Genomic DNA, 26,969 nt, shown 5'->3' with positions numbered 1-26,969 from the left:
CAGAGGAAGGAAAACTCACAAACTCATTCTATACCCTGGTATCATAATAATACCAAAACCAGACAAAGATGCCACAAAATAAGAAAATTACAGGCTAATATCACTGATGAACAAAGGTGCAAGAGTTCTCAACAAAATTCTAGCAAACAGAATCCAACAACACATTAAAAAGATCATACATCATCATCAAGTGGGCGTTATACCAGGCATACAAGGATTCTTCAATATCCACAAATCAATCAGTGTGATACACCAACTAACAGATTCAAACATAAAAGCATATGGTCATCTCAATAAATGCAGAGAAAGACTTTGACAAAATTCAGTATCATTTATGATAAAAACAATTTAGAAAGTAGGCAAAGACTAATCATAACTCAACATGGTAAAGGCCATACACAACAAACCCACAGAAAACATTATACTCAATGGTGAAAAACTGAAAACATTTCCTCTAAAATCAAGAACAAGACAAGGGTACCCACTCTCACCACTATTATTCAAAATAGTTTTGGAAGCTCAAGACACAACAATCATAGAAGAAAAATAAATAAAATAAATCAAGATTGAAAAAGAAGTAAAACTTTGTTAGCAGAAAACATGAATACTTACAAAGAAAATCCTAAAGATGCCAAGAGAAAAATACTAGAGTTAATCAATGAATACAGTAAACTTGCAGTCAGGAAACAACAGTTAGAAATGGACATGGAACAACAGACTGGTTCCAAATAGGAAAAGGAGTACATCAAGATTGTATATTGTCACCCTGCTTATTTAACTTATATGCAGAGTACATCATGAGGAACGCTTGGCTTGAAGAAGCACAAGCTGGAATCAAGATTGCCAGGAGATATATCAATAACCTCAAATATGCAGATGACACCACCCTTATGGCAGAAAGTGAAGAGGAACTCAAAAGCCTCTTGATGAAAGTGAAAGACGAGAGTGAAAAAGTTGGTTTGAAGCTCAACATTCAGAAAACTAAGATCATGGCATCTGATGCCATCACTTCATGGGAAATAGATGGGGAAACAGTGGAAACAGTGTCAGAATTTATTTTTTTGGGCTCCAAAATCACTGCGGATGCTGACTACAGTCATGAAATTAAAAGACGCTTACTCCTTGGAAGGAAAGTTATGACCAACCTAGACAGCATAATAAAAAGCAGAGACATTACTTTGCCAACAAAGGTCTGTCTAGTCAAAGCTATGGTTTTTCCAGTGGTCATGTATGGATGTGAGAGTTGGACTGTGAAGAAAGCTGATCACCGAAAAATTGATGCTTTTGAACTGTGGTGCTGGAGAAGACTCTTGAGAGTCCCTTGGACTGCAAGGAGATCCAACCAGTCCATTCTAAAGGAGAGCAATCCTGGGTGTTCATTGGAAGGACTGATGCTAAAGCTGAAACTCCAATACTTTGGCCACCTCATGCGACGAGTTGACTCACTAGTAAAGACTCTGATGCTGGGAGGGATTGGGAGCAGGAGGAGAAGGGGACAGCAGAGAATGAGACGGCTGGATGGCATCACTGACTCGATGGACATGAGTTTGAGTGAACTCTGGGAGTTGGTGATGGACAGGGAGGCCTGGCGTGCTGTGATTCATGGGGTCGCAAAGACTCAGACACGACTGAGTGACTGAACTGAACTGAATATTAATATACAGAAATCTTTTTGGATTCCTACACACTAACAATGAAAAATCAGAAAGAAAAATTAAGAAAACCATCCTATTCACCACAGCAACAAAAAGATAAAATACTTAGGTATAAATTTATTTAAATAGACAAAACACTTGTATGCAAAAAACTGTAAGATGTTGATGGAAGAAATCAGAAATGTCACAAACAGATGTAGAGATATACCATGTTCTTGGACTGGAGGAATCAACATAGTGAAAACAACTATATTACCAAAAGCAATCCTCAGCTACAACACAATCCCTATCAAACTACCAAAGGTATTTTTTGCAAAACTAGAACAAATAATTTCACTATTTGTATGAAAACACAATAGATACTGAATAGCCAAAGCAATCTTGAGAAAGAAGAATGAAATTGGAGGAATCAACCTTCCTGACTTAAGACTACACTACAAAGCTACAGTCCTCAAGACAGTATAGTACTGGCACAAAAATAGAAATATAGACTAATAGAGCAAGATAGAAAGCCCAGAGATAAACCCATGCACTTATCCACACTTTATCTTTAAAAAAAGAGGCAAAAAGTGTATAATGGAGAAAATATTATCTCTTCAACAAGCAGTGCTGGGAAAACTGCTCAGCTCTTTGTAAAGGAATGAAATTAGAACACTTCCTAACACCATACACAAAGATATAGTGAAAATGCATTAAAGACCCAAACAGAAGGTGAGAAACTATAAAACTCTTAGAGGAAAACATCGGCAGAACTCTCTCTGATATAAATCACAACAAGATCTTCTATAATCCACCTCCTAGAGTAATGGAAATAAATACAAAAATAAACAAATGGGACCTAATTAAGTCTAAGACCTTTTGCACAACAAATTAAACTATATGTAAAGTGAAAAGACAACCCTTGAGTGGGAGAAAATAGCAAACAAAATAAATAACAAAGCAGTTTAGCAGCTCAGTATCAGAAAAACAAACAACCTAATCAAAAAGTGGACAGAAGACATAAACAGACATTTCTCCAAAAGAGACATGCAGATGACTAAGAATCACATGAAAAGATGCTAAATATTGCTTATTATTAGAGAAATACAAGTCAAAACTATAATGAGGAAACATCTCACACAGGTCAGAATGGCCATCATCAAAATGTCTGCAAATAATAAATGCTGGAGAGGTTGTGGAGAAAAGGGAACCCTCTTATACCATTTGTGGGAATAAAAACTGATATGGCCACTATGTAAAATAGCATAGATATTTCATCAAAAAAAACTAGGAATAAAACTACCATATGACCCAGCAATCTCACTGCTCAGCCTATATCTGGAGGAAACCATAAATGAAAAAGGCACATGCACCCCAATGTTCATTGCAGCACTATTTACAATAACTAGAACTTGGAAGCAAGCTAGATGTGCAATAGACAGATGAATTGATATGGAAGTTATGGTATATACACAATGGAATATTACTCAGCTATAAAAAAGAATGCATTTAAGTCAGTTCTAATGAGGTGAATGAACCTAGAGGCTATTATACAGAGAAAAGTAAGTTAGGAAAAGAAAGACAAATAGCATCTATTAACACACGTATGAGGAATCCAGAAAGACAGTACTTAAAATCTTACTTGCAAAGCACAAGGAGACACAGACATTTTGGACACAGTGAGGGAAGGAGAGGGTGGCATGATATATGAGAATAGCATTGAAATATATATATTGCCATATGTAAAATAGATAGCCAATGAGAGTTCAATGTATGGGACAAGGAACACAAAGACAGTGCTCTGTGACCTTAGGGGTGGAAGGGGGAAAGAAGTGGGAGGGGGCGTTGAATTAGGAGGGAATATATGTATACTTAATGCTGATTCATGTTGATGTATGGCAAAAACCATCACAATATTGCAAAGTAACAACACTCTAATTTAAAAAATTAAATGTAAATAAAATATTATTTATTTTCAGTGTAATTATTAGGTAAGTTGTGGACATACAACTTTAATATGAAGCAATTAACATAAATACCCATGAAATCATGATACACTAATTTAATTTTAAATCATCTTAAAAAACATAAAGATGTGAACTTACATGTTTGGACAAGTTGGGGCTCTTCGAATCAACATCATACCTAAAAAATTGAAATATACACTTTAAATTATTTCCACAAGTGAAACTAGAGAAAAACATTAGTATTTTCCCCAAAATACAAACGATATAAAAAATGAACCAAAAGTATATGATAGGGAGAAAAACTTAGCAAATTTAGAAATTTCTCATAAACTCTGGCCTACATACTAAAGGCAGATTCATAAAGCCTGGGTCCTTTTATTTCTACCACCTAAGTAGAAGTCTTAAATTTAATACATTCACAGTCATCAACTCTTCTTCTTGATAAGAAAATTTTAAAACTTCCCTTTTCTGTGAATCAATAGATTCATAATCCTCCCTAAAAACTGAAATTCCTCTTTTAAAAAAGTGCTGATAACAGGCTTTCATTTGTATATATAATAATTCTTGTTTAATATCATAAATTCTCTTATTAACTCTGAAATTGGCAAAGTAATGAGAGATTAATTTTCTCCAATCATAGGATTTAGGGAAAACATGTATTTTATAGAAAGAAAAATGTGTTTATATAGGACTACTATGTTCCTACTTTTGATCAGATGGTACTGGAAGCATATGACTTTTTGAAGAGATCCTGGGAAAAATATCACTCACTATCACTTAGTCCCTCGTCTTAATTTTTTTTTTTTCAAAAGCAGAAAGGTTGCGAACATTTAAAGGAACATCAATTTGCTGAATTCTTGAATAGGAAAATATTTGTACTGGTTTCAGTGTTTCTCCCAAATCATATTCTTTTCCCATTCCTGTGCATGAAAGTGAAAGTGAAGTCACTCAGTCGTGTCCGACTCTTCGGGACCCCATGGACTGTAGCCCACCAGGCCCCTCTGTGCCTGGGATTTTCCAGGCAAGAGTACTGGAGTGGGTTGCCATTTCCTTCCCCATTCCTTACTATGAGGAAAGCTAATCAACTGGGCACAAGGAAAGGCCATACTTCATGTGATTCTACACACATAAATCTTTCAAACTTTAAGATGCATAATGAGCCCTAATATTAATTCTCCTTGAAAAATTAGATATTTTAAACATTACAATATAATTGAGTTCTACTCTTCTGAAAACACTCATAATATTCATTTATTCCATGGGTAATATAAGATAAAGTGGTTTTTGCTCATCTTAAAGAAAAAGAAAGCACTATTCTATGTTACACACAATTATTACTGATACTTTAAAGTTACCATTTTCAGACAACTTGCAACCATTGCTAGAAATATATTATCAAATGAGAATATCTAGGGCCTCTTTCACAGAACCAAAACCTCATATGACAATAGGCCGCTGAGATTATTTCTCTGCACACAAGAATACAAGGTCACTGACCTCCTTATATATTTCTTTGTGGGCCCTTCAATCAAATAAAAAAAGGAGTCTGAGACCATGGCACGCTTCAATACAAGTGGGGATAGCACAGAGTGTTAAAAAAGGAGGAAAACATCAAATTTTGCCACTTTTGCTATCAGAAAGATTATTAGAGAGAAAACTAAAATGTGGGGGCTGGAGGTGCGAACTCTTCAGAAACATCCTTACCGGCAGTTGAATACTTCGGTACCAAGAAACATCTCATTTATGCTCAACAGACACGTGAATGCAAATGCATGACAATTAAGACAAATGCTCAGAAATGATTGGGTGGTGAGTAATTATAGAAAGTGCTAAAGCCAGGAGTTTTTCCTTACAAGATACTGGTGGAGGCAAAAAGGAATTCAAGTCATGTGACTCCACTGCCTACAAAAAAATAACTTTTTTTTTAATGGCTCATTAAAATCTTCCCTCTCACATAACAAGAATGTTTTCCCAGAGAAAGAAAAGCATCCCAGTCAAAAAAAAAAAAGCATAGAAACAGTTCACTGTGTATACTGATTCTTGGCAAAGGTACACTTACTCCCTAGTAAAGAATGTTTGCAACAAACTGGCTTTAAATTTATGTGATGCAAATGACCATCTCAGAAGAGTTACAAATTACTTTCCTTCATATCAGGGCAGTTTGGTCACTCTCAACAGCTGTAAACTAGAGTTCTGAATCAGCAAATTGCCAACATCTACTGCTACTGCTGCTGCTAAGTTGCTTCGGTCATGTCCGACTCTGTGCGACCCCATAGACAGCAGCCCACCAGGCTCCCCCGTTCCTGGGCCAACATCTACTAAAGGCCTATAAATATTAGCAAAAAAAAAATTCTTAACAAGACAATTTTTGAGGTAAGATTATAATTAGCAACTGTAGCAATATCACAGGTAAAGTATAACTCTCCTGGCTCCTTCTCAAGTATCATCCCTGGGAACTGGTTTCTATAAAGGGTTTAGGGTGGATTGGGGAGAAATAACATTGTATATTCGCCAACATGTCTTCAACAATACGTTAACTGTGAACTTTCAGATGTTCAAGCTGGTTTTAGAAAAGGCAGAGGAATCAGAGATCAAACCACCAACATCCACTGGATCATCGAAAAATCAAGAGAGTTCCATAAAAACATCTACTTCTGTTTTATTGACTGTGCCAAAACCTTTGACTGTGTGGATCACCACAAACTGTGGAAAATTCTGAAAGAGATGGGAATACTAGACCACCTCACCAGCCTCTTGAGAAATCTCTATGCAGGTCAAGAAGCAACAGTTAAAAGTGAACATGGAACAACAGATTGGTTCCAAATAGGAAAAGGAGTACAGCAAGGTTGTATATTGTCACCCTGCTTATTTAACTTATATGCAAAGTACATCATGAGAAACGCAGGGCTGGATGAAGCACAAGCTGGAATCAAGATTGCCAGGAGAAATATCAATAACCTCAAATATGCAGATGACATCACCCTTATGGCAGAAAGGAAGGAAGAACTAAAGAGCCTCTTGATGAGAGTGAAAGACGGGAGTGAAAAAGTTGGCCTAAAGCTCAACATTCAGAAAACTAAGATCATGGCATCTGGTCCCATCACTTCATGGCAAATAGATGGGGAGACAGTGGAAACAGTGAAAGACTTTATTTTGCGGGGGGGGGGGGGCTCCAAAATCACTGCACATGTTGACTGCAGCCATGAAATTAAAAGACGCTGACATCTTGGAAGAAAAGTTATGACCAACCTAGACAGCATATTAAAAAGCAGAGAAAAAAAAAAAAGCAGAGGCATTACTTTGCCAACAAAGGTCTGTCTAGTCAAGGCTGTGGTTTTTCCAGTAGTCATGTATGGATGTGAGTGCTGAAGAATTGATGCTTTTGAACTGTGGTGTTGGAGAAGACTCTTGAGAGTACCTTGGACTGCAAGGAGATCCAACCAGTCAATCCTAAAGGAAATCAGTCCTGAATATTCATTGGAAGGACAGATGTTGAAGATGAAACTCCAATGCTTTGGCCACCTGATGCGAAGAACTGATTCACTGGAAAAGATCCTGATGCTGGGAAATACTGAAGCTAGGAGGAGAAGGGGACGACAGAGGATGAGATGGTTGGATGGCATCACCGGCTCAATGGACATGAGTTTGAATAAACTCGAGGGTTGGTGATGGACAGGGAGACCTGTCGTGCTGCAGTCCATGGGGTCTTAAAGAGTCGGACACAAGTGAGCGACTGTACTGAATAACATACTGTATAGCACAGGGAACTCAATTCAATGCTCTGTGGTGAACCTAAAGGGAAAAGGAAATCTGAAAGGGGAAATCTGAGCGACTGAAACTGCAATACTTTGGCCACCTCATGCGACGAGTTGACTCACTGGAAAAGACTCTGATGCTGGGAAAGGTTGGGGGCGGGAGGAGAAGGGGACGACCAAGAATGAGATGGCTGGATGGCGTCACCGACTCTGTGGACATGAGTTTAAGTGAGCTCCGGGAGTTGGTGATGGACAGGGAGGCCTGGCGTTCTGTGATTCATGGGGTCGCGGAGAGTCGGACACGACTGAGTGACTGAACTGAACTGAACAGAACTGAACATGGTATATTCAGTTCAATTCAATAAGCAAAAATGAAGTGTTTGTGTTTTCATCACAAAGAATTTAAGTATCTTCAAATACAATCCTCCTTAATTGTCTTTAACAAAGCTTTTTAATGCTATTATCTCAAAAATAGGTAATTTACAGCCTTACTCCCAAGGCTTTAGATAATATGCTATATTACAATGCCTTCAAAATTACCATAATTTTTCTTTTATGGGAATTTTCCTTCTAACTTTCTAAAAAATATCACTGGCTTTAATTCTCATAAGTCAGAACATAAACACTACATCCTAAATGGTAAAAAATATATCTGTGTGCATGGGGATGGAGAGTGTGAGTGTGGGTATGTGTCTATGAATGCCATGATCCCCTTAAATAAAAAAGAATAGATTGCAAAGCAAAAGTTCAGTAGTTTACCCCCAGGATTGTACAGTTGTGCCTAAATTTACTAACAGGAATTTTGTAAACCACTTCATCCTGCTGTTGAAATTTTATTAGTAAAATACTGAACTGGCAGATTGGGTGACTCCTAATGATTACGTTTTCTAATGGAGGGTAACAGCTGTTGACTGGAATTTTTCCTGTATTTCTGAAATTCCAACTAAGGCCCAAAGCTGAAAACGAGAGATACTAAGTTCCTCCTCATGCTTAGCTCAGAGCTGCCAGTAAGTCACTCTCATCAGAGTCAAACCCTTCTCTACCAAGCTTACTCATGAAGTGACAGGCTATTCACTATCTCTGAAGGGGAAGGAGGAGGTTCTTTCCATTCCCCAAAGCAAGGTGAAGGGGAGCTCCAAAATCTACGATGATTGCGTGAAGGGGAGGATAGCGTCTAGCCCTCAGTCATGGAGTTGCAAAGAGTTGGACACGACTTAGCAATTGAACAACAGCAATATGTCCACCCTTGGCTACCAATGGAAGAGAATGTTAGCTGACAATGCTGGGAAGTGCCTTCTGAAAGCTGAGGTACAAAGAATGACATCTTTTTGAAATCAAGCAGGACCTGTGGGGCTCCTGGGTATGGAAGCCTTCAATGTCTCCCATTTCTTGTTTGTAGGGAACAGACTCCCACCTCCATGACCTTTCCTGAGTTCCAAAACTGCAGATTTCACACTTGCTAATCAAGGAAGTGAAGGGATGCAAAGACAGAGGAGGAGCAGCCAAGAAACAATAGTGAAGCCTTGGAGCAGGGTACTCATTCCACTTAACAATATCATCAAACACTTTATAGAAGTAATACTCTCAACAAATGGAAGATGTTTTTCCCAGAGAAGACCACCCAAGGGCAGACTAAAGGAACTAGAGAAGCAAATCAAGAGATTACCTGAGACCAGATTAGAAGAGTACAGGCCCTTCACAGACCCTAATCTTATCAACAACACCACCCTTGAACCATTGCTGTAAAATTCCTCACCAAATCTTCCCAAGATAGGACACAAGTTTTTAAGTGCAGGAGCCTTCTGTGTCCCCCTTTGCCAGGCAAAGCAATAAAGCTATTTTTTTTTCTACTTCATCCAAAATTATACCTCTGAGATTTGATTCAGCACTAGTGAGCAACTTTTTAGTTCCTCCTCCACAGTGAGGAGGACAGAGTGTTCGATATGTATCCCCTGAGGCCAGTACACTCTAAGGCCTAGGTTTTTCAGAACATAGGAGAAAGACACACTTGTCTGCTTCCCAACTCCCCTACCTTTCTGCTATTCCAACCCCCTTCTATCTTGTAAGTAGCTATGACTATCTCCAACTGAAGGGAGAGAAAACAAAGAGTTTTGGATTAAGTTTGAGATTAAAGTTTTAAAATGAATAGTATATAACGATTAACAAATGAGATAGTTCTAATATACAAAGTGACTAAAAAGTCATGCAGATAGACCTTGGCATTATTAAGACGACACTTAACCAATTGGAGAAACTGAAATTGGCAGTGTTGGGACAATTATTGGAAGAAATAAAGGAACATATTTTCCCTCAAAGTGTTGAGAAGCTTCAAAAATAGATTGCAATAACAATATGCATTCCATAATTATCAGTTCAGTTCAGTCGCTCAATTGTGTCCAACTCTTTGCGACCCCATGAACCGCAGCACAGCTGTCCATCACCAACTCCCGGAGTCCACCCAAACCCATGTCCATTGAGTCGGTGATGCCATCCAACCATCTCATCCTCTATCATCACCTTCTCCTCCCACCTTCAGTATTTCCCAACAGCAGGGTCTTTTCCAGTGAGTCAGCTCATCACATCAGGTGGCCAAAGTATTGGAGTTTCAGCTTCAACTGAATTTTGATAATTCCATAATTATCACCATTTCATTTATGAAGGAGGGAAATCATCTACTGTGGCTCAGATGGTAAAGAATCAGCCTACAATGCGGGAGAACCGGTTCAATCCCTGGGTTGGGAAGATCTCCTGGAGGAGGAAATGGCAACCCACTCCAGTACTCTTGCCTAGAAAACCCCATGGATGGAGGAGACTGGTGGGCTACAGTCCATGGGGTCGCAAAGAGTCAGACACGACTTCATGACTTCACTTTCACTTTTCACCTAAGTCAAATTTAGACCTGTAACTCCCTTGTTGGTGTACCCAAATGGAAAAATTAGAGCATAAGTAGTTATATATGATTTCTCATATTCTTCAGAAAATACTACATACTAAAACAGTTACCCACACTTCTTGCTCAATGACAACTGTTCTACCAATAATAAAGTTTTCAATTATGACAAGGAGAATTATGAAGTATCTATACTATTATACATGTAACAATTATAACAAAATAAATGAATGATAAAGTTTATGACTTTATCTGTGATAAAGCATAGCACTGTGATAAAAAATAGCATAATAACAGAAACCATGTCTCTTGAAGGATACATCAAATCAAACAGGCAGGAGATATTTACAACTCATAGCTGACAAACTAACCTTAAAATATCTCAACCAAATCACCATAATAATAATAATTTTAGATTAATCAGAACTTCCAGGAATTTGGGCCAGTGCTGCCAGAAATATATATTCATTCTCTCTCTTTCTCTCTCTCTCTCTGATAACAATTTTTGATCAGCATTGAAAGTTAACTAAAAAAACCTCCTGAAAGCCATTTTGAAACCTTCCATAATATGCAATTGAAAAGCTTCTTTTCAATAAAAAAAGTAATATAAATTTTTTAAATTAATATAATAAATAAATATAATAAATATATTAATATAAATAAATAATCAGTCGTGTCCGACTCTCCGACCCCATGAATCAGCACACCAGGCCTCCCTGTCCATCACCAATTCCCGGAGTTCATTCAAACTCATGTCCACCGAGTCGGTGATGCCATCCAGCCATCTCATTCTCTGTCGTCGCTGTCTCCTCCTGCCCCCAATCCCTCCCAGCATCAGAGTCTTTTCCAGTGAGTCAGCTCTTCACATCAGGTGGCCAAAGTATTGGAGTTTCAGCTTCAGCATCAGTCCTACCAATGAACACTGAGGACTGATTTCCTTTAGGATGGACTGGTTGGATCTCCTTGCAGTCCAAGGGACTCTCAAGAGTCTTCTCCAACACCACACTTCAAAAGCATCAGTTCTTCTGCGTTCAGCTTTCTTTATAGTCCAACTCTCACATCCATACGTGACTACTGGAAAAACCATAGCCTTGACTAGATGGACCTTTGTAGACAAAGTAATGTCTCTGCTTTTTAATATGCTGTCTAGGTTGGTCATAACTTTCTTTCCATGTTAAAGTGATATCAAAAATAGTGCATAAACTGATAAAATATATTTGTTACTTTTCTTGATAATCTTCTTCAGGTATCCCTTTATCAGGTCATAATTTTCTGAATGTTTTAGAGATCATATAAAATTCAAATAATATTACTTGACTCAAATTTCTGAAATTAACCAACTACATTCAAAAGTTTATATGATACTTGCATGCCCAGTCACTCAGTTGTGTCCAGCTCTTTGTGACTCCATGGACTGTAACCCACCAGGCTTCTCTGTCCATGGGATTATCTTGGCAAGTATACTGGAGTGGGTTGTCATGTCCTCCTCTAACTGATGCTTATTTAATTACATTTTAAAACATGCTCTCACATTTCAAACATTATACAATTCCTATGAGAAATACTATATTTTTTTTTGGAAAAAAGAAAAAGTTGAAGAAGTTAAAATATATCATTCATGTACACTGCTTTGGTACTTTCTTTATTCTTGTTTAGTTCAGTTCAGTCGCTCAGTTGGCCAGGCCTCCCTGTCCATCACCAACTCCTGGAGTTCACTCAAACATATGTCCATCAAGTCGGTGATGCCATCCGGCTATCTCATTCTCTGTCGTTGCCTTCTCCTCCCACCCCCAATCCCTCCCAGCATCAGAGTCTTTTCCAGTGAGTCAACTCGTCCCATGAGGTGGCCAAAGTATTGGAGTTTCAGCTTTAGCATCAGTCCTTCCAATGAACACCCAGGATTGATCTCCTTTAGAATGGACTGGTTGGATCTCCTTACTGTCCATGAAATTCTCCAAGCCAGAATATTGGAGTGGGTAGCCTTTTCCTTCTCCAATCCAACATACTACTTTCCTACATATTCCTACTTTTGCATAGTTAGAGTAAATATATTTTATTGTTATATTCAGAGTTAAGTAGAACACTTCAAACATAATACTTTCATTAGTTTTAGGTAACCAAGAGGAAAATTAAAATTACATAGTTCAGGAATTATTTACTCTCCATAAAGTTTTAGAAACTCAGGTTTTGTACCATTAAATTATAAACTATTTCAGGCATGGGCTTCACTGGTGGTCCAATGGTTAAGAATCCACCTGCCAATGCAGAGAACATGAATGATCCAAGAAGATCCCACATGCCATGGAGCAACTATACCCATAAACAAAAATTACTGAGCCTATGCTCTAGGGCCTGCATGCCCCACAACTACCAAATTCACATGCCTAGAACTCTGCAGGAAGAGAAGCCACTGCACTGAGAAGACCACGCCCCGCAACAAGCAGTAGTCCCCACTCACCACAACTAGTGAAAACCCTCACGCAGTAAAAAAGACCCAGGACAACCAAAAGCAAATAAGAAAGACGGTTGATTCTGCCAGTTTACAAAGAAGATTAAAAAAAAATTAACTATTTTTATGCAAAATTTGACTTTATATTGGAAAGCCCAGACCCTTGAGCATGTCAAGTTAAACCCATATCCAGGCCTTGGTATTTTCTTTTATAACAATGGGATAACTCTGCCTCAGAAATTTATTGGGTTGGTTAAATCTATTTACATATATTAATGATTCTACTACAAGCTGTAAATAATAGCAGTAGTATTACTATCACACACCACATCTTTTTGTCTGGTACTTACAGAACTTACATACTAACCCTCAAACTACATGAATTTCTATAATTATTTTAGCTTAAAAATAACTGGTAGATGTTTGTAACGAACATATTAATCCATCCAATCATTCTTTTCTTCTATGTTTCCATCAGTGAGTGTGCTGAAGTTCTGCTTTCTTTTTTTTTAAATTCCCTGAATCATGTACAGTCAAGTTAAACAATATTACTGATTTATGACAAAATCCTAGAGATGTTTATTAAGTTCTATCAATGCCCTAACTTCCGTCCTATATTTAAGACTTCCTTATCCATGCTAAGGATGCCTAGGTAAGCCGGTCAAATATAGTACAAGTATCTAGTGCTTCCTAAACCTAATATGTTCTCATTTGAGTCATTAATTTGTGAAAGTAACTCTTGAAATGATATTTAGCAAAACAGACATAATATTGAAATGACTAATGAAAGTGAAAGAGGAGAGTGAAAAAGTTGGCTTAAAGCTCAATATTCAGAAAACAAAGATCATGGCATCTGGTCCCATCACTTCATGGGAAATAGATGGGGAAACAGTGGAAACAGTGTCAGAATTTATTTTTTTGGGCTCCAAAATCACTGCAGATGCTGATTGCAGCCATAAAATTAAAAGATGCTTACTCCTTGGAAGGAAAGTTATGACCAACCTAGACAGCATATTAAAAAGCAGAGACATTACCTTGCCAACCAAGGTCCGGCTAGTCAAGGCTATGGTTTTTCCAGTGGTCATGTATGCATGTGAGAGTTGGACTGTGAAGAAAGCTGATCGCTGAAGAATTGATGCTTTTGAAGTGTGGTGTTGGAGAAGACTCTTGAGAGTCCCTTGGACTGCAAGGAGATCCAACCAGTCCATTCTAAAGGAGATCAATCCTGGGTGTTCATTGGAAGGACTGATGCTAAAGCTGAAACTCCAATACTTTGGCCACCTCATGGGACGAGTTGACTCACTGGGAATGACTCTGATGCTGGGAGAGACTGGGGGCAGGAGGAGAAGGGGACGACAGAGGATGAGATGGCTGGATGGCATCACCAACTCGATGGACATGAGTTTGAGTGAATGTCAGGAGTTGGTGATGGACAGGGAGGCCTGGAGTGCTGTGATTCATGGGGTCGCAAACAGTCAGACACGACTGAGTGACTGAACTGAACCAACACTGAATTCAGTGAAATTTATTTTCTTACTGAAAACTCCTTAAAATTCATTAGCTTCCTTCATCTCATGTTCAGTAGAGATGAGCATGTGATCACCATCTGTGTTCAGGTAAATCATTGTTTACCTACTTCTTTCCAGAATGACCTGTCCAGCTCTTAAATTTTGCTCTCTAATCTACCGGTTTGCATTTGATTGCTATACTCCTTTGAGACCAACATTTCCCTTCTTTTCATTCTACTTGTATAATTCTATAATAGTCACCATTATGAATGTCAAATGACATGAACTTAAGAAACCAATAAAAGGAGGGGCAAAATGAGACACTGTGGAAAAATGAGTGAGTAGAGTCCCCTGGCAGCAGCTGCTCATGATGATGACAGGGACCTGATGATAGATAGTAACTAAAAGAAAACAGAAGGATGATTCTAAAAATCAGAGCAAATATCTAGACAAGGAGTTTAAAGAACCAACAAAGCACATATGATCTTTAAGGTGGTCTCAAAGGTTAGAAGCAGTCTTGGCCATATCATATCATCTTAAAATATGACTGAGTAGTATATATTCTGAAAACGCAAGGAATCAGCAAAATGTTTCTGTAAAAAAATACTTACTGCAGGAGTACATGTAATAGTGAAATAGAACCAGCCAAAATGTTCATCAGTAAATGTCTGGATAAGTAAACTGAATTTCTTTGAATAATGAAAATTATACAACCATTAGAAAGAATATCTATATAGATATAGATGGCATAGAAAGATATCTAAATAATACAAGTGACTAGAAAGTATTTGAGATATTCAACATATTTAGATTCCATATACAGGAATATATTTAAAGAAAAGGTTCTGCAAAAGCATTTACAGTTTTGGTTGTTTGTGGGTATGTGTGTGTTCTGGTGCTGGGGTAACAGGGAACTTTCACTTTATAAATGCCTGTATTATTTAAAGTTTATAATAAGAATGTATTTCTCTTAAATGAAGAAAACAATACAGATAATTGAGAAAGAGAATAAAAGAGAAAGGAAAATAAAGAATGAGAATAAAGAATCATGAAATACTGACTAACATAATAAAGTTAGATCTGAAATTAACTGATAAAAATTAAGGGAGTACCATGCTGAGAAAGAAGGAAATTTCTTAAAAACGATTCCTATGGAGGCCTTGAACAATGGAAGAATGAAACCATGTTCTGTATGATTTATATGTCTGTTTTTAAATAGTAACGCTATATGCAATCACCATGATAAACAGGGTCAGAGAATCATTACATTCCACATTTAAACTTTTTCTCAGGAACTTAATTTTTATTATTTGGAAAAGTGTTTCAAGGAAATAACAACCAAATGGGGCATAATAAACTTTGTTTGATAAAATAATAAATACTTAGAACTCCTACAGCTCATGAGGAAAGGGAGTGGTATAAGATTCTCCTTTTTTAAACAGAAACACTACAGGTTATTTTATTGCACACATTTTAGAGGAAAATGAGAAAGACTGCTAACAGCAAAGAACCTTTGTTTTTCATTAGGAGGAAAATTATAGCATTTTCAAATAAGACTCTGATAGCTTTTGTTATCAAAAATATCTATAAACTGTTGCAGTGTGTGTACTATATTGTTTTCAGCTACCTAAGACATTTTTCTTTTTAAATACTTGTGATGTTCATAAAGCCTCTGGTTATTTTTATATATAAAGCACATACTGTAATACATGTTATAGTTTTCCCTTTCAATATATTTCCTTCAACAATCACTACAGTTCACCTCTGGGGAACAAAAGTGTAATATCTCAATTATAGACTGATTCCAGATTCTCTGTGGACAGGGAGTTGAATTTAAAGATAATAGTCTAATATGCCTGATTCAGTATCAAAATAACAAGAATATTAAAAAATTTTAGCTTTGGCAGCCTAAGTTTAGAAATATGAGTCCATGAGCAAATAAAAGGAGCCATAATTAGGTAAAGATCCATGTAATATGGGGCTTCCCAGGTGGCTCAGTTGTAAAGAATCCATTCGCCAATTCAGGAGATGTAGGAGATGCGGGTTCAATCCCTAGGTTGGGAAGATCCCCTGGAGGAGGAAATGTCAACCTGCTCCAGTATTATTGACTGGGAAATCTGATGGAGAGAGGAGCCTGGCAGGCTACAGTCCATGGGGTTGCAAATAGTCAAGACATGACTGAGTATGCACACACACACCATGTAAAAGAATCAACTGAGAGAAATCTAAAGATCTGAGAAAGTCAGCCATGGAAATATATGAGGATCCCCCTGGAGTATATGCAGAATTTGTAAGACACCTATTCCACTGGAGGATTTGAAAGAATGCCCGTATATTCCACCCAGCATTTCAACAAGGTAAAGTTGAAAATATATATATTTTTAATAAATAACAAATAATTTATATGTAAAGCAGTGCTGGGGACAGTGCTCAGGCCACACTCTAAACAGATTTAATCTGATTTCCTGCTAATATCTATTTAGTACAACCATAGCACCCAGCATCATGTTATGAATGTAGTCTTTAAAAATCTTTTTTTTTCCCAAATACAAGTTTTCCTGGAACTTACAAATCAAAACGAAGATTCTCTCTTTCTTCAAAAAAGTAGTCCAGAATAAATTTTCTTACAAAATCAGGATTTAAAGTATTATCAATTACTTCAGTTCTTCCAAACTGTTGAGAAAAAAAAAAAAGAGAGGTTAAAAATCAAGCTTTTCATGGTTACTTATTGCAGTATAGAACTTATTATTAATATATTTCCTTGAAAACACAATAAATATTGAAATGCTTGATAAAGTCCTTCAGAAAAGGTTTTAAAGATCAAATCATCCCTCTTCAACACCCAGGGAATTCAGAAAATGAGCCCTGAGTTCATTCAAATTTATTAGAAAAGCAGCTTCTGAAAATGCACATAACAACTGTAATACTTCCTTCACTTTTCCCCCCACTTGAAAGCCAATGCTTTTCCGTTCAAAAGAAGTTATTTCTACGTTTAGTTTATTACAAATATTCTTCTTGACCTAGTGCATAACTAGTCCAACAAATGCATATTCTTACAACTGGAGGGCACAGCTGTAAGAATATGTGTTCATATTCAGGTTATAATCAAGCAGTCCTCTACATAGAATAGTTTCTTAGCTATGTTCTGGGAAGAACTTTCTTATAATATATTACACACTTCAGTCATTTGTTTTGTTTGTTTCCTTCTCTTTTAATTCTTAAAGTATCTAGAGAGTCAGAATGAGACCTATGATTATTGCATGTTTTTAAGCTACTGTATTATTTTTGCTTAAAAAAAAAATAAGCTTTTCCATTTTAGGGTAAGTGGAAACCAATAAACAAAACTCCATATATAGTACTCTTTCTTTGCAACGTGAAGGAAGGTCATCTGCACTGCTTTCAAAGATGATCAAAAATACAAATCTCATGTCTCTTTATTTGTATTTGGCTTTACTTCTTCCCCTTCTACTGACATGGAATTCTAAAGAGGGAATCTTAACAATTAGTTCTGAACAATATTATCAGTTCACTTCAGTTCAGTTAAGTGGCTCAGTCATGTCTGAAACTTTGCGACCCCATGGACTGCAGCACGCCAGACTTCCCTGTCCATCACCAGTTCCCAAAGCTTGCTCAAACTCATATCCGTCCAATCAGTGATGCCATCCAACTGTCTCATCTTCTGTCGTCCACTTCTGCTTTCAATCTTTTCCAGCATCAGGGTCTTTCCCAATGAGTTATTTATTCGCATCTTGAGCACCCCATGAAAATATGATGCATGTTGTCTTATCAGAAAACTAAATTACTAAAGTTCAAAGTAAAACTTTTTATTAGGAATAAGAAAATAACTAGAATCTGCCTGAGAATACAAAAGATGCAGGTTCAGTCCCTAGGCCAGAAATCCCAGGGAGAAGACTGAATCCCAGGTTCAATCCCCTGGAGAAGAAAATGGCAACTTAGTCCAGTAGAATACTGTCTAAGAAATCCCATGGATGGAAGACCTAGTAGGCTAGAGTTCATAGGATCATAAAAGAGTCCAACACAACTTAGTGACTAAACAACAAGAAAATTATTCATCCACCGTTAAGGTCATGAGTTTATCACATAAACTGTGTTAATAAAACTATGACAGAAAATATTGATGATGAAGATTCAATATGGCTATTACTAACTATCCAAAAAAGAACTAGGTTGCAGAAGCTTATGCATTGGGCTTTTATATCTTGGAACAAAACCATAAAGGGAAATCATAACCCAGGTAACTAATTCAACATTTCAAAAATATTAAACATTTATCTGAACAATAATAGTAATTACAGTCACCATTTATTGAGTACTTTACTTCGTTCTTCCCTGGTGGCTCAGATGGTAATCTGCCTGACAACGTGAGAGATGTGAGAGACATGGGTTCAATCCCTGGTTTGGGATGATCCCCTGGGTACTGGAATGGCAACTGTATTGCTGATACTACTCACAGTGCCAATTGTCTTGCTGTTCACACTGTCTGTACTGTTTGCTGAACCCATGGTAGTCAAAGCACGAAGTAAAAGGCTGGAAGACTCCAGGAGAGGTAGGAACTGCAGACACATTTATTCTCTCCTGGCTGACACAGCAGACAAAGCAGCAGCCATAGCATAACCTCACATAACACAAACCTCTCTCCTGGCTGGCACAGAGGCCATAACAGTATTCACTCTTGGCTGATACAGCAGCTGTAGCAGTAGACATACTATATTATCTTCTCATGGCTGACCCAACGGACACAGCTGTGATGCAGCAGTAATGCCTGCTGCTCTAAGGTGGAGCTTATATATCCATATAGCACAAAGTAAACTGTGACCAAGCCAGTACCTCATGTGGCACCTGTGCAGTGCTACAAATGACCTCAGCTGTTACATAGTATTTACAAAATCACTGCAGATGCTGATTGCAGCCATGAAATTAAAAGACGCTTACTTCTTGGAAGGAAAGTTATGACCAACCTAGATAGTATATTAAAAAGCAGAGAGATTACTTTGCCAACAAAGGTCCGTCTAGGCTATGGTTTTTCCAGTGGTCATGTATGCATGTGAGAGCTGGACTGTGAAGAAAGCTGATCGCCGAAGAATTGATGCTTTTGAAGTGTGGTGTTGGAGAAGACTCTTGAGAGTCCCTTGGACTGCAAGGAGATCCAACCAGTCCATTCTAAAGGAGATCAATCCTGGGTGTTCATTGGAAGGACTGATGCTAAAGCTGAAACTCCAATACTTTGGCCACCTCATGCGATGAGTTGACTCACTGTAAAAGACTCTGATGCTGGGAAGGATTGGGGGCAGGAGGAGAAGGGGATGACAGTGGATGAGATGGCTGGATGGCATCACCGACTTGATGGCCGTGAGTTTGAGTGAATGCCAGGAGTTGGTGATGGACAGGGAGGCCTGGTGTGCTGTGATTCATGGGGTCGCAAAGAGTTGGACATGACTGAGTGACTGAACTGAACTGAACTGAACTGAGGTGAGTGAGCCTGAACAGCCATCTTGGCTAATTTGCTCTCCCCCCATAGCAACCCCTTTCAATTTTCTTGCCTGGAATTCCCATTGACAGACTATGGTCCATGGGGGTCACAAAAATCAGACACAATTGAGAGACTAACACTTTCACTTTCACTTACTTTGTTCTAAGCACTTTTCACACATTACTTGAAATCTTTATCATAACTCCGCAAGGTAGGTATTAGTATTCTTGTTTAAAGATGAGAAAACTGATGTATAGTGTCCCAACCTAACCCACTTTGGTTACAAAATCTACTTTCATTCTTTCTAGGACTCTTCTCTATTTCAGCATAGAATATATTAGGCCCTGGGAAGATTAAAAAAATAAGCCTATCCTTGGTCTTTAATTTTAAAGAAATGGGAATAAGACATGTACCGAATAACCCAGGGGAACCCACGCACCCAACAAAAGCAGTGCAGAGGTCAAGAAGTAAAAATCTGAATCAGAGAGAATCAGGGCCCTCCCAGCCTTTGTCCTGCCAGGAGGCAAGATGGTTCTCAGACCAAAGCAAAACATATCAAATTAGCAAATGTATAACACTCTCAAAGATGGGCACAGTAAAGGACAGAAACAGTAAAGACCTAATAGAAGCAGAAGAGATCAAGAAGAGATGGAAAGGGTACACAGAAGAACTGTACAAAAAGGATATTAATGACCCAGATAACTGCAATGGTGATCTCTCACTCAGAGCCAGATATTTTGGAGTGTGAAGTCAAGTGGGTGTGAGGAAGCACTGCTGCCAATAAAGCTAGTGGAGGTGATGGACTCCAGCTGAGCTATTTAAAATCTTAAAAGATGGTGCTACTAAAGCACAGCACTCAATATGTTAGCAAATTTGGAAAACCCAGCAGTGGCCACAGGAGTGGAAAAGTTCAATCTTCATCCCAATTCCCAAGAAGGGCAGTACTAAAGAATGTCCAACCCACTGGACAATTGTAGTCATCTCCAAGGCTACTAAGGTTATGCTCAAAATCCTCTAAGCTAGGATTCAGCATTACACGAACTGAGAACTTCCAGATGTTCAAGCTGGGTTTAGAAAAAGCAGAGAAACAAGAGAGCAAATTGCTAACATTTGCTGGATCATACAAAGCAAGGGAATTCCAGAAAAACAACTACCTCTGTTTCACTTACTACACTAAAGCCTTTGTCTATATGGATCATAACAAACTGTGGAAATCTCTTAAAGAGATGGGAATATCACACCATCTTACCTCTCTTCCTGAGAAACTTGTATGCCATAAAAGAAGCAACAGTTAGAACCCTGTATGGAACAACTGACTGGCTCAGGACTGAGAAAGGAGTATGAAAAAGGCTGTTTAATGTCACTTTGTTTATATAACTTATATGCAGAGCACATCATGCAAAAATGCCAGCCTGGATGAAGCAGAAGCTGGAATCAAGATTGCAGGGAGAAATATCAATAACTTCAGACATGCAGATGATACCACTCTAATGGCAGAAAGCAAAGAGGAACTAAAGAGCTTCTTTATAAAGGTGAAGGAGAAGAGTGGAAAAGCTGGCTTAAAACTCAATGTTAAAAAAAAAACAAACCTAAGATCATCTCATCTGGTCCCATCACTTCATGGCAAATAGAAGGGGAAAAGGTGGAAGCATGACCAGTTTCCTCTTCTTGGGCTCTAAAATCAGTGTGGATGGTGACTTGCAGCCAGGAAATTAGAAGACTGCTTCTTGGCAGGAAAACTATGACAAACCTAGACACTGCTTAAAAGCAGAGACAGCTGTGAAGCCGTCTGGACCTGGGCTTTTGTTTACTGGAAGATTTCCGATTACTTCCTCTAGTTCCGTGCTTGTGATGGGTCTGTTCAGATTTTCTATTTCTTCCTGGTTCAGTTTTGGCAAGGTGTACTTTTCTAGGAATTTGTCCATTTCTTCCAAGTTATTCATTTTATTGCCATATAATTGCTGATAGTATTCTCTAATAATCCTTTGTATTTCTGTGTTGTTGGTTGTGATCTCTCCATTTTCATTTCTAATTTTATTGATTTGGTTCTTCTCCCTTTGTTTCTTGATGAGTCTGGCTAGTGGTTTGTCAATTTTATTACCTTCTCAAAGAACCAGGTTTGGCTTTGTTGATTTTTGCTATGGTCTCTTTTGTTTCTTTTGCATTTATCTCTGCCCTAATTTTTACGATTTCTTTCCTTCTACTAACCCTGGGGTTCTTCATTTCTTCCTTTTCTAGTTTCTTTAGATGTAGAGTTAGGTTATTTAGTTGACTTTTTTCTTGTTTCTTGAGGTGTGCCTGTATTGCTATGAACTTCCCCCTTAGCACTGCTTTTACAGTGTCCCAGAGGTTTAAACACATGAAAAAATGCTCAACATCCCTCATAATCAGAGAAATGCAAATCAAAACCACAATGAGATACCATTTCACACCAGTCAGAATGGCTGCTATCCAAAAGTCTACATGCAATAAATGCTGGAGAGGGTGTGGAGAAAAGGGAACCCTCTTACACTGTTGGTGGGAATGCAAACTAGTACAGCCACTATGGAGAACAGTGTGGAGATTCCTCAAAAAACTGGAAATAGACCTGCCATATGATCCAGCAGTCGCACTCCTGGGCATACACACCAAGGAAACCAGAACTGAAAGAGACACATGTACTCCAATGTTCATTGCAGCACTGTTTATAATAGCCAGGACATGGAAGCAACCTAGATGTCCATCTGCAGATGAATGGATAAGAAAGCTTTCATACATATATACAATGGAGTATTTTTCAGCCATCAAGAAGAATGCATTTGAATCAGTTTTAATGAGGTGGATGAAATTGGAGCCTATTATACAGAGTGAAGTAAGCCAGAAAGAAAAACATCAATACAGTATACTAACGCATATATATGGAATTTAGAAAAATGGTAACCTTAACCCTGTATATGAGACTGCAAAAGAGACATAGGTATATAGAACAGTCTTTGGGACTCTGTGGGAGAGGGTGAAGGTGGGATGATTGGGGAGAACAGCATTGTAGCATGTATATTGTCATATGTGACCAGTCCAGGTTCGACGCATGATACAGGATGCTTGGGGCTGGTGCACGGGGATGACCTGGAGGGAGGATATGGGGAAGAGGGAGGTGGGAGGGGGGTTCAAGAAAGGGAACACATGTACACCCGGGGCGGATTCGTGTCAATGTATGGCAAAACCAACCAATATATTAATGTAAGGTAATTTGCCTCCAATAAAATAAATTTTAAAAAAAAAATTTAAAAAATGAAGAGGAAGGCTACAATAGTGCATAGAGTTTGATATAATTTCTATAAATAAAAAAAATTCACTGATGTATATATGCTCATCCAAAAAAACAAACAAAACAAAGTAGGTGGGGTTCCTGTTCTGGAGGAACTAAGGGAAAGCACCTCCCAGGGCTGGAATTTCTCTGAAGCCATCACAGAATCACTGAGTTTCCTTCTCAAAGAAGGCAGGCTGTGATCTTTGTAAGTTGTCCTTAGGCAAGGCATCCCCCTTCCTCATTATGTAGGAGTGTGTGTAACACCTAAAAATTTCCGATTAAAAGCTTGTTTGAGTTTAAAAACCAAAAAAAATTAATAAATAAAAGCAGAGACATCACTTTGCTGACAAAGGTCCACATAGTCAAATCTATGGTCTTTCCAATAGTCATGTACAAATGTGACAGATGGAAAATAAAGAAGGTAGTGAAGTGAAAGTCACTCAGGCATGTCCGACTCTTTGTGACCTTATGTACTATATAATAGTCCATGGAATTCTCCAGGCCAGAATACTGGAGTGGATAGACTTTCCCTTCTCCTGGGGATCTTCCCAACCCAGGGATCAAACCCAGGTTTCCTTCAGTACAGGCAGACTTTTAAACAGCTAAGCCACAAGGAAGGGGCAAGAATACCGGAGCGGGTACCCTATCCCTTCTCCAGTGGATCTTCTCAACCCAGGAATTAAACTGTGGTCTCCTGCATTGCAGGTGGATTCTTTACCAACTGCACTATCAGGGAAGACAAAGAAGGCAGAGCACTGAAGAACTGATGCTTTTGAACTGTGATTCTGGAAAAAACTCTTGAGAATACCTTGGAAAGCAAGGAGATCGAACCTGTTAATCCTAAAGGAAAGCAACCCTGAATACTCTTTCTTAGAACTGATGTTGAAGCTGAAGCTCCAATACTTTGGCTACCTTATATGACCTGAAGAATCATTAGAAAAGACCGTGATGCTGAGAAAGATTGAAAGCAGAAAGAGAAGGTGACAGAGGATGAGATGGTTGAATGGAATCACACATTCAAGGGACATGAACTTGGGCACCACTCCAGGAGGTGGTGAGGGACAGGGAAGCCTGGCATCCTGCAGTCTATGGGGTAACGAAGAGTCAGACATGACATGGTGGCTGAACAACAACAACAAAGACTCATGCACACAGCTATCTTGTTGACTTATACATGTGGTTTTCTTATAGGGTCCTCACAATTAACATTTAAACTGAAATATTTATTTTATACCACAGCTACCATCCCAGTGCTTTCTGACATAGGGTGGTGTTAGCACATCTTAGGTTACTGGTATTTTTCCCGGAATTCTTGATTCCAGCTTGTGCTTCATCCAGCTTGGCATTTTGCATGATGTACTCTGCATATGGCTTTTTGTATATGTACTCTGCACAAGGGCTTCCCTTGTGGCTCAGCGGGTAAAGAATCGGCCTGCAATGCGGGAGACCTGGGTTCAATCCCTGGGTTGGGAAGATTCCCTGGAGAAGGGAAAGGCTACCCACTCCCGTATTCTGGCCTGGAGAATCCCATGAACTGTGTAGTCCATGGGGTCGCAAAGAGTCGGACATGACTGAGCGACTTTCACTTCACTTCACTCTGCATATAAATTAAATAAGCAGGGTGACGATATACAGCCTTGACATATTCCTTTCCCAATTTGGAACCAGTCCGTTGTTCTATGTCCTGTTCTATTTGTTGTTTCTTGACCTGCATACAGATTCCTCAGGAGGCAGGTAAGGTAGTCTGGTATTCCCATCTCTTTAAGAATTTTCCAATACAATCCCAAAGAAAGGCAGTGCCAAAAGAATGCTCAAGCTACTGCACAATTGCACTTATCTCACACACCAGCACAGTAATGCTTAAAATTCTTCAAGCCAGGCTTCAACAGTTCGTGAACCATGAACTTCCAGATGTTCAATCTGGATTTAAAAAAGGCAGAGGAACCAGAGACAAAAATGCTAATATCTGTTGCATCATCGAAAAAGCAAGAGGGTTCCAAGAAAACACCTACTTCTGCTTTATTGAGTACGTCAAAGACTTTGACTGTGTCAGTCACAGCAAACTGTGGAAAATTATGACAACACCCTTATGGCAGAAAGCGAAGAAGAACTAAGGAGCATCCTGATGAAAGTGAAAGAGGAAAGTGAAAAAATTGGCTTAAAACTCAACATTCAGAAAACTAAGATCATGGCATCTGGTCCCATCACTTCATGGCAATTAGATGGGGAAATAGTGGAAACAGTGACTATTTTGGGGGCCCCATAATCACTTCAAATGGTGACTGCAACCATGAAATTAAAAGATACTTGCTCATTGGAAAAAAAGTTATGACCAACCAAGACAGAATATTAAGGAGCAAAGACATTACTTTACCAACAAAGGTCCATCTAGTCAAGGCAATGGTTTTTCCAGTAGTCATGTATGGATGGGATAGTTGGATAAAGAAAGCTGAGTGCCAAAGAGTTGATGCATTTGAACTGTTATGTTGGAAAAGACTATTGAGAGTTCCTTGGACTGCAAGGAGATTCAACCAGTCCATCCTAAGGGAAATCACTCCTGAATATTCATTGGAAGAACTGATTCTAAGGCTGAAACTCCAATACTTTGGCCACCTGATGAAAAGAATTGACTCACTGGAAAAGACCCTGATGCTGGGAGAGATTGCAGATGGGAGGGGAAGGGAATGACAGAGGATGAGATGGTTGGATGGTATTACTGACTCGATGGACATGAGTTTGAGCAAGTTCTGGGAGTTGATGATGGACAGGGAAGCTGGCATGCTTCAGTCTATGGGGTCGCAAAGAGTTGGACACAACTGAGTGACTGAAATGAACTGAAGAATTTTCCAGTTTGCTGTGACCGCACAGTCTAAGGCTTTCATGTAGTCAATAAAGCAGAAATAGATGTGTTTTTTTTTTCTTTTTCAGAATTCTCTTGCTTTTTCTATGATTTAATGTATGTTGACAATTTGATCTCTGGTTTCTCTGCCTTTTCTAAATCCAGCTTGAAAATCTGGAAGTTCTCAGTTCACATACTGTTGAAGCCAGCTTAGAGAGTTTTGAGCATTATTTTGATAGTGTGTGAGATAACTGCAATTGTGTGGTAGTTTGAACATTCTTTGGCATTGCCTTTCTTTGGGATTGGAATGAAAACTGCACTTTTACAGTCCTGTGGCCACTGCTGAGTTTTCCACATTTGCTGGCAAGTGCTGCAGCACTCTCAGAGAATATTTTTTAGGATTAGAAATAGTTCAGCTGGAATATCATCAGCTCCACTAGCTTTGTTCATAGTGATGCTTCCTAAGACCCACTTGACCTTGCATTCCAGGATGTCTGGTTCTAACTGAGTGATCACCCCATCATGGTTATCTGAGTCATTATGATCTTTTTTGTATAGTTCTGTGTATTCTTGTCACCTCTTCTTATCTTCTGCTTCTGTTAAGTCCATAACATTTCTATCCTTTATTGTGCCTATCTTTGCATGAAATCTTTCCTTGGTATCTCCAATTTTCTTGAAGAGATCTCTATTCTTTCCCATTCTATTGTTTTCCTCTATTTCTTTGCATTGTTCACTTAGCAAGGCTTTACTTTCCTTTCTATTCTTCAGAATTCCTCATCAGATATATATATCTTTCCTTTTCTCCCTTGCCTTTCACTTCTCTTCTTTTCTCAGCTATTTATAAGGCCTCCTCTGACAACCATTTTGCCTTTTTGCAGTTTTTCTTCTTGGGGATGGTTTTGATCACCACCTCCTGTACCATGTAATGAACTTTGGCCCATAGTTCTTCAGGCAATATGTCTATCAGATCTAATCCCTTGCATTTGTTTGTCACTTTCACTGTGTAATTTTAAGGGATTTGATTTAGGTCATACCTGAATGGCCTAGTGGTTTTACCTATTGTCTTCAATTTAGGTATGAATTTGGCAATAAGGAGTTCATAATCTGAACCACAGTCAGATCCTGGTCTTGTTTTTGCTGAATGTAA

The 26,969-nt window shown here is 38.5% G+C and overlaps 1 protein-coding gene across 1 annotated transcript in view; it reads right to left on the bottom strand.

The window, feature by feature from the left end:
* CPNE8 (copine 8) overlaps positions 1–26,969 on the bottom strand; it is a 336,603-nt gene that overhangs the window by 234,056 nt on the left and 75,578 nt on the right. The window contains exons 4-5 of the mRNA XM_055396464.2: positions 16,773–16,876; positions 3,740–3,779 (exon numbers count right to left, since the gene is read on the bottom strand). Coding sequence (XP_055252439.1) covers positions 3,740–3,779; positions 16,773–16,876 — 144 coding nt within the window. The remainder of the gene's footprint in view (positions 1–3,739; positions 3,780–16,772; positions 16,877–26,969) is intronic.

Source organism: Moschus berezovskii, chromosome 6 (genome assembly GCF_049115385.1).
Source record: "Moschus berezovskii isolate FMDL1 chromosome 6, NW_MosBer_1.0, whole genome shotgun sequence".
In the NCBI taxonomy this organism is placed as follows: domain Eukaryota; kingdom Metazoa; phylum Chordata; class Mammalia; order Artiodactyla; family Moschidae; genus Moschus; species Moschus berezovskii.
The sequence above is the reverse complement of the archived record's forward strand: the minus strand, read 5'-3'. Positions and strand labels throughout refer to the sequence as shown.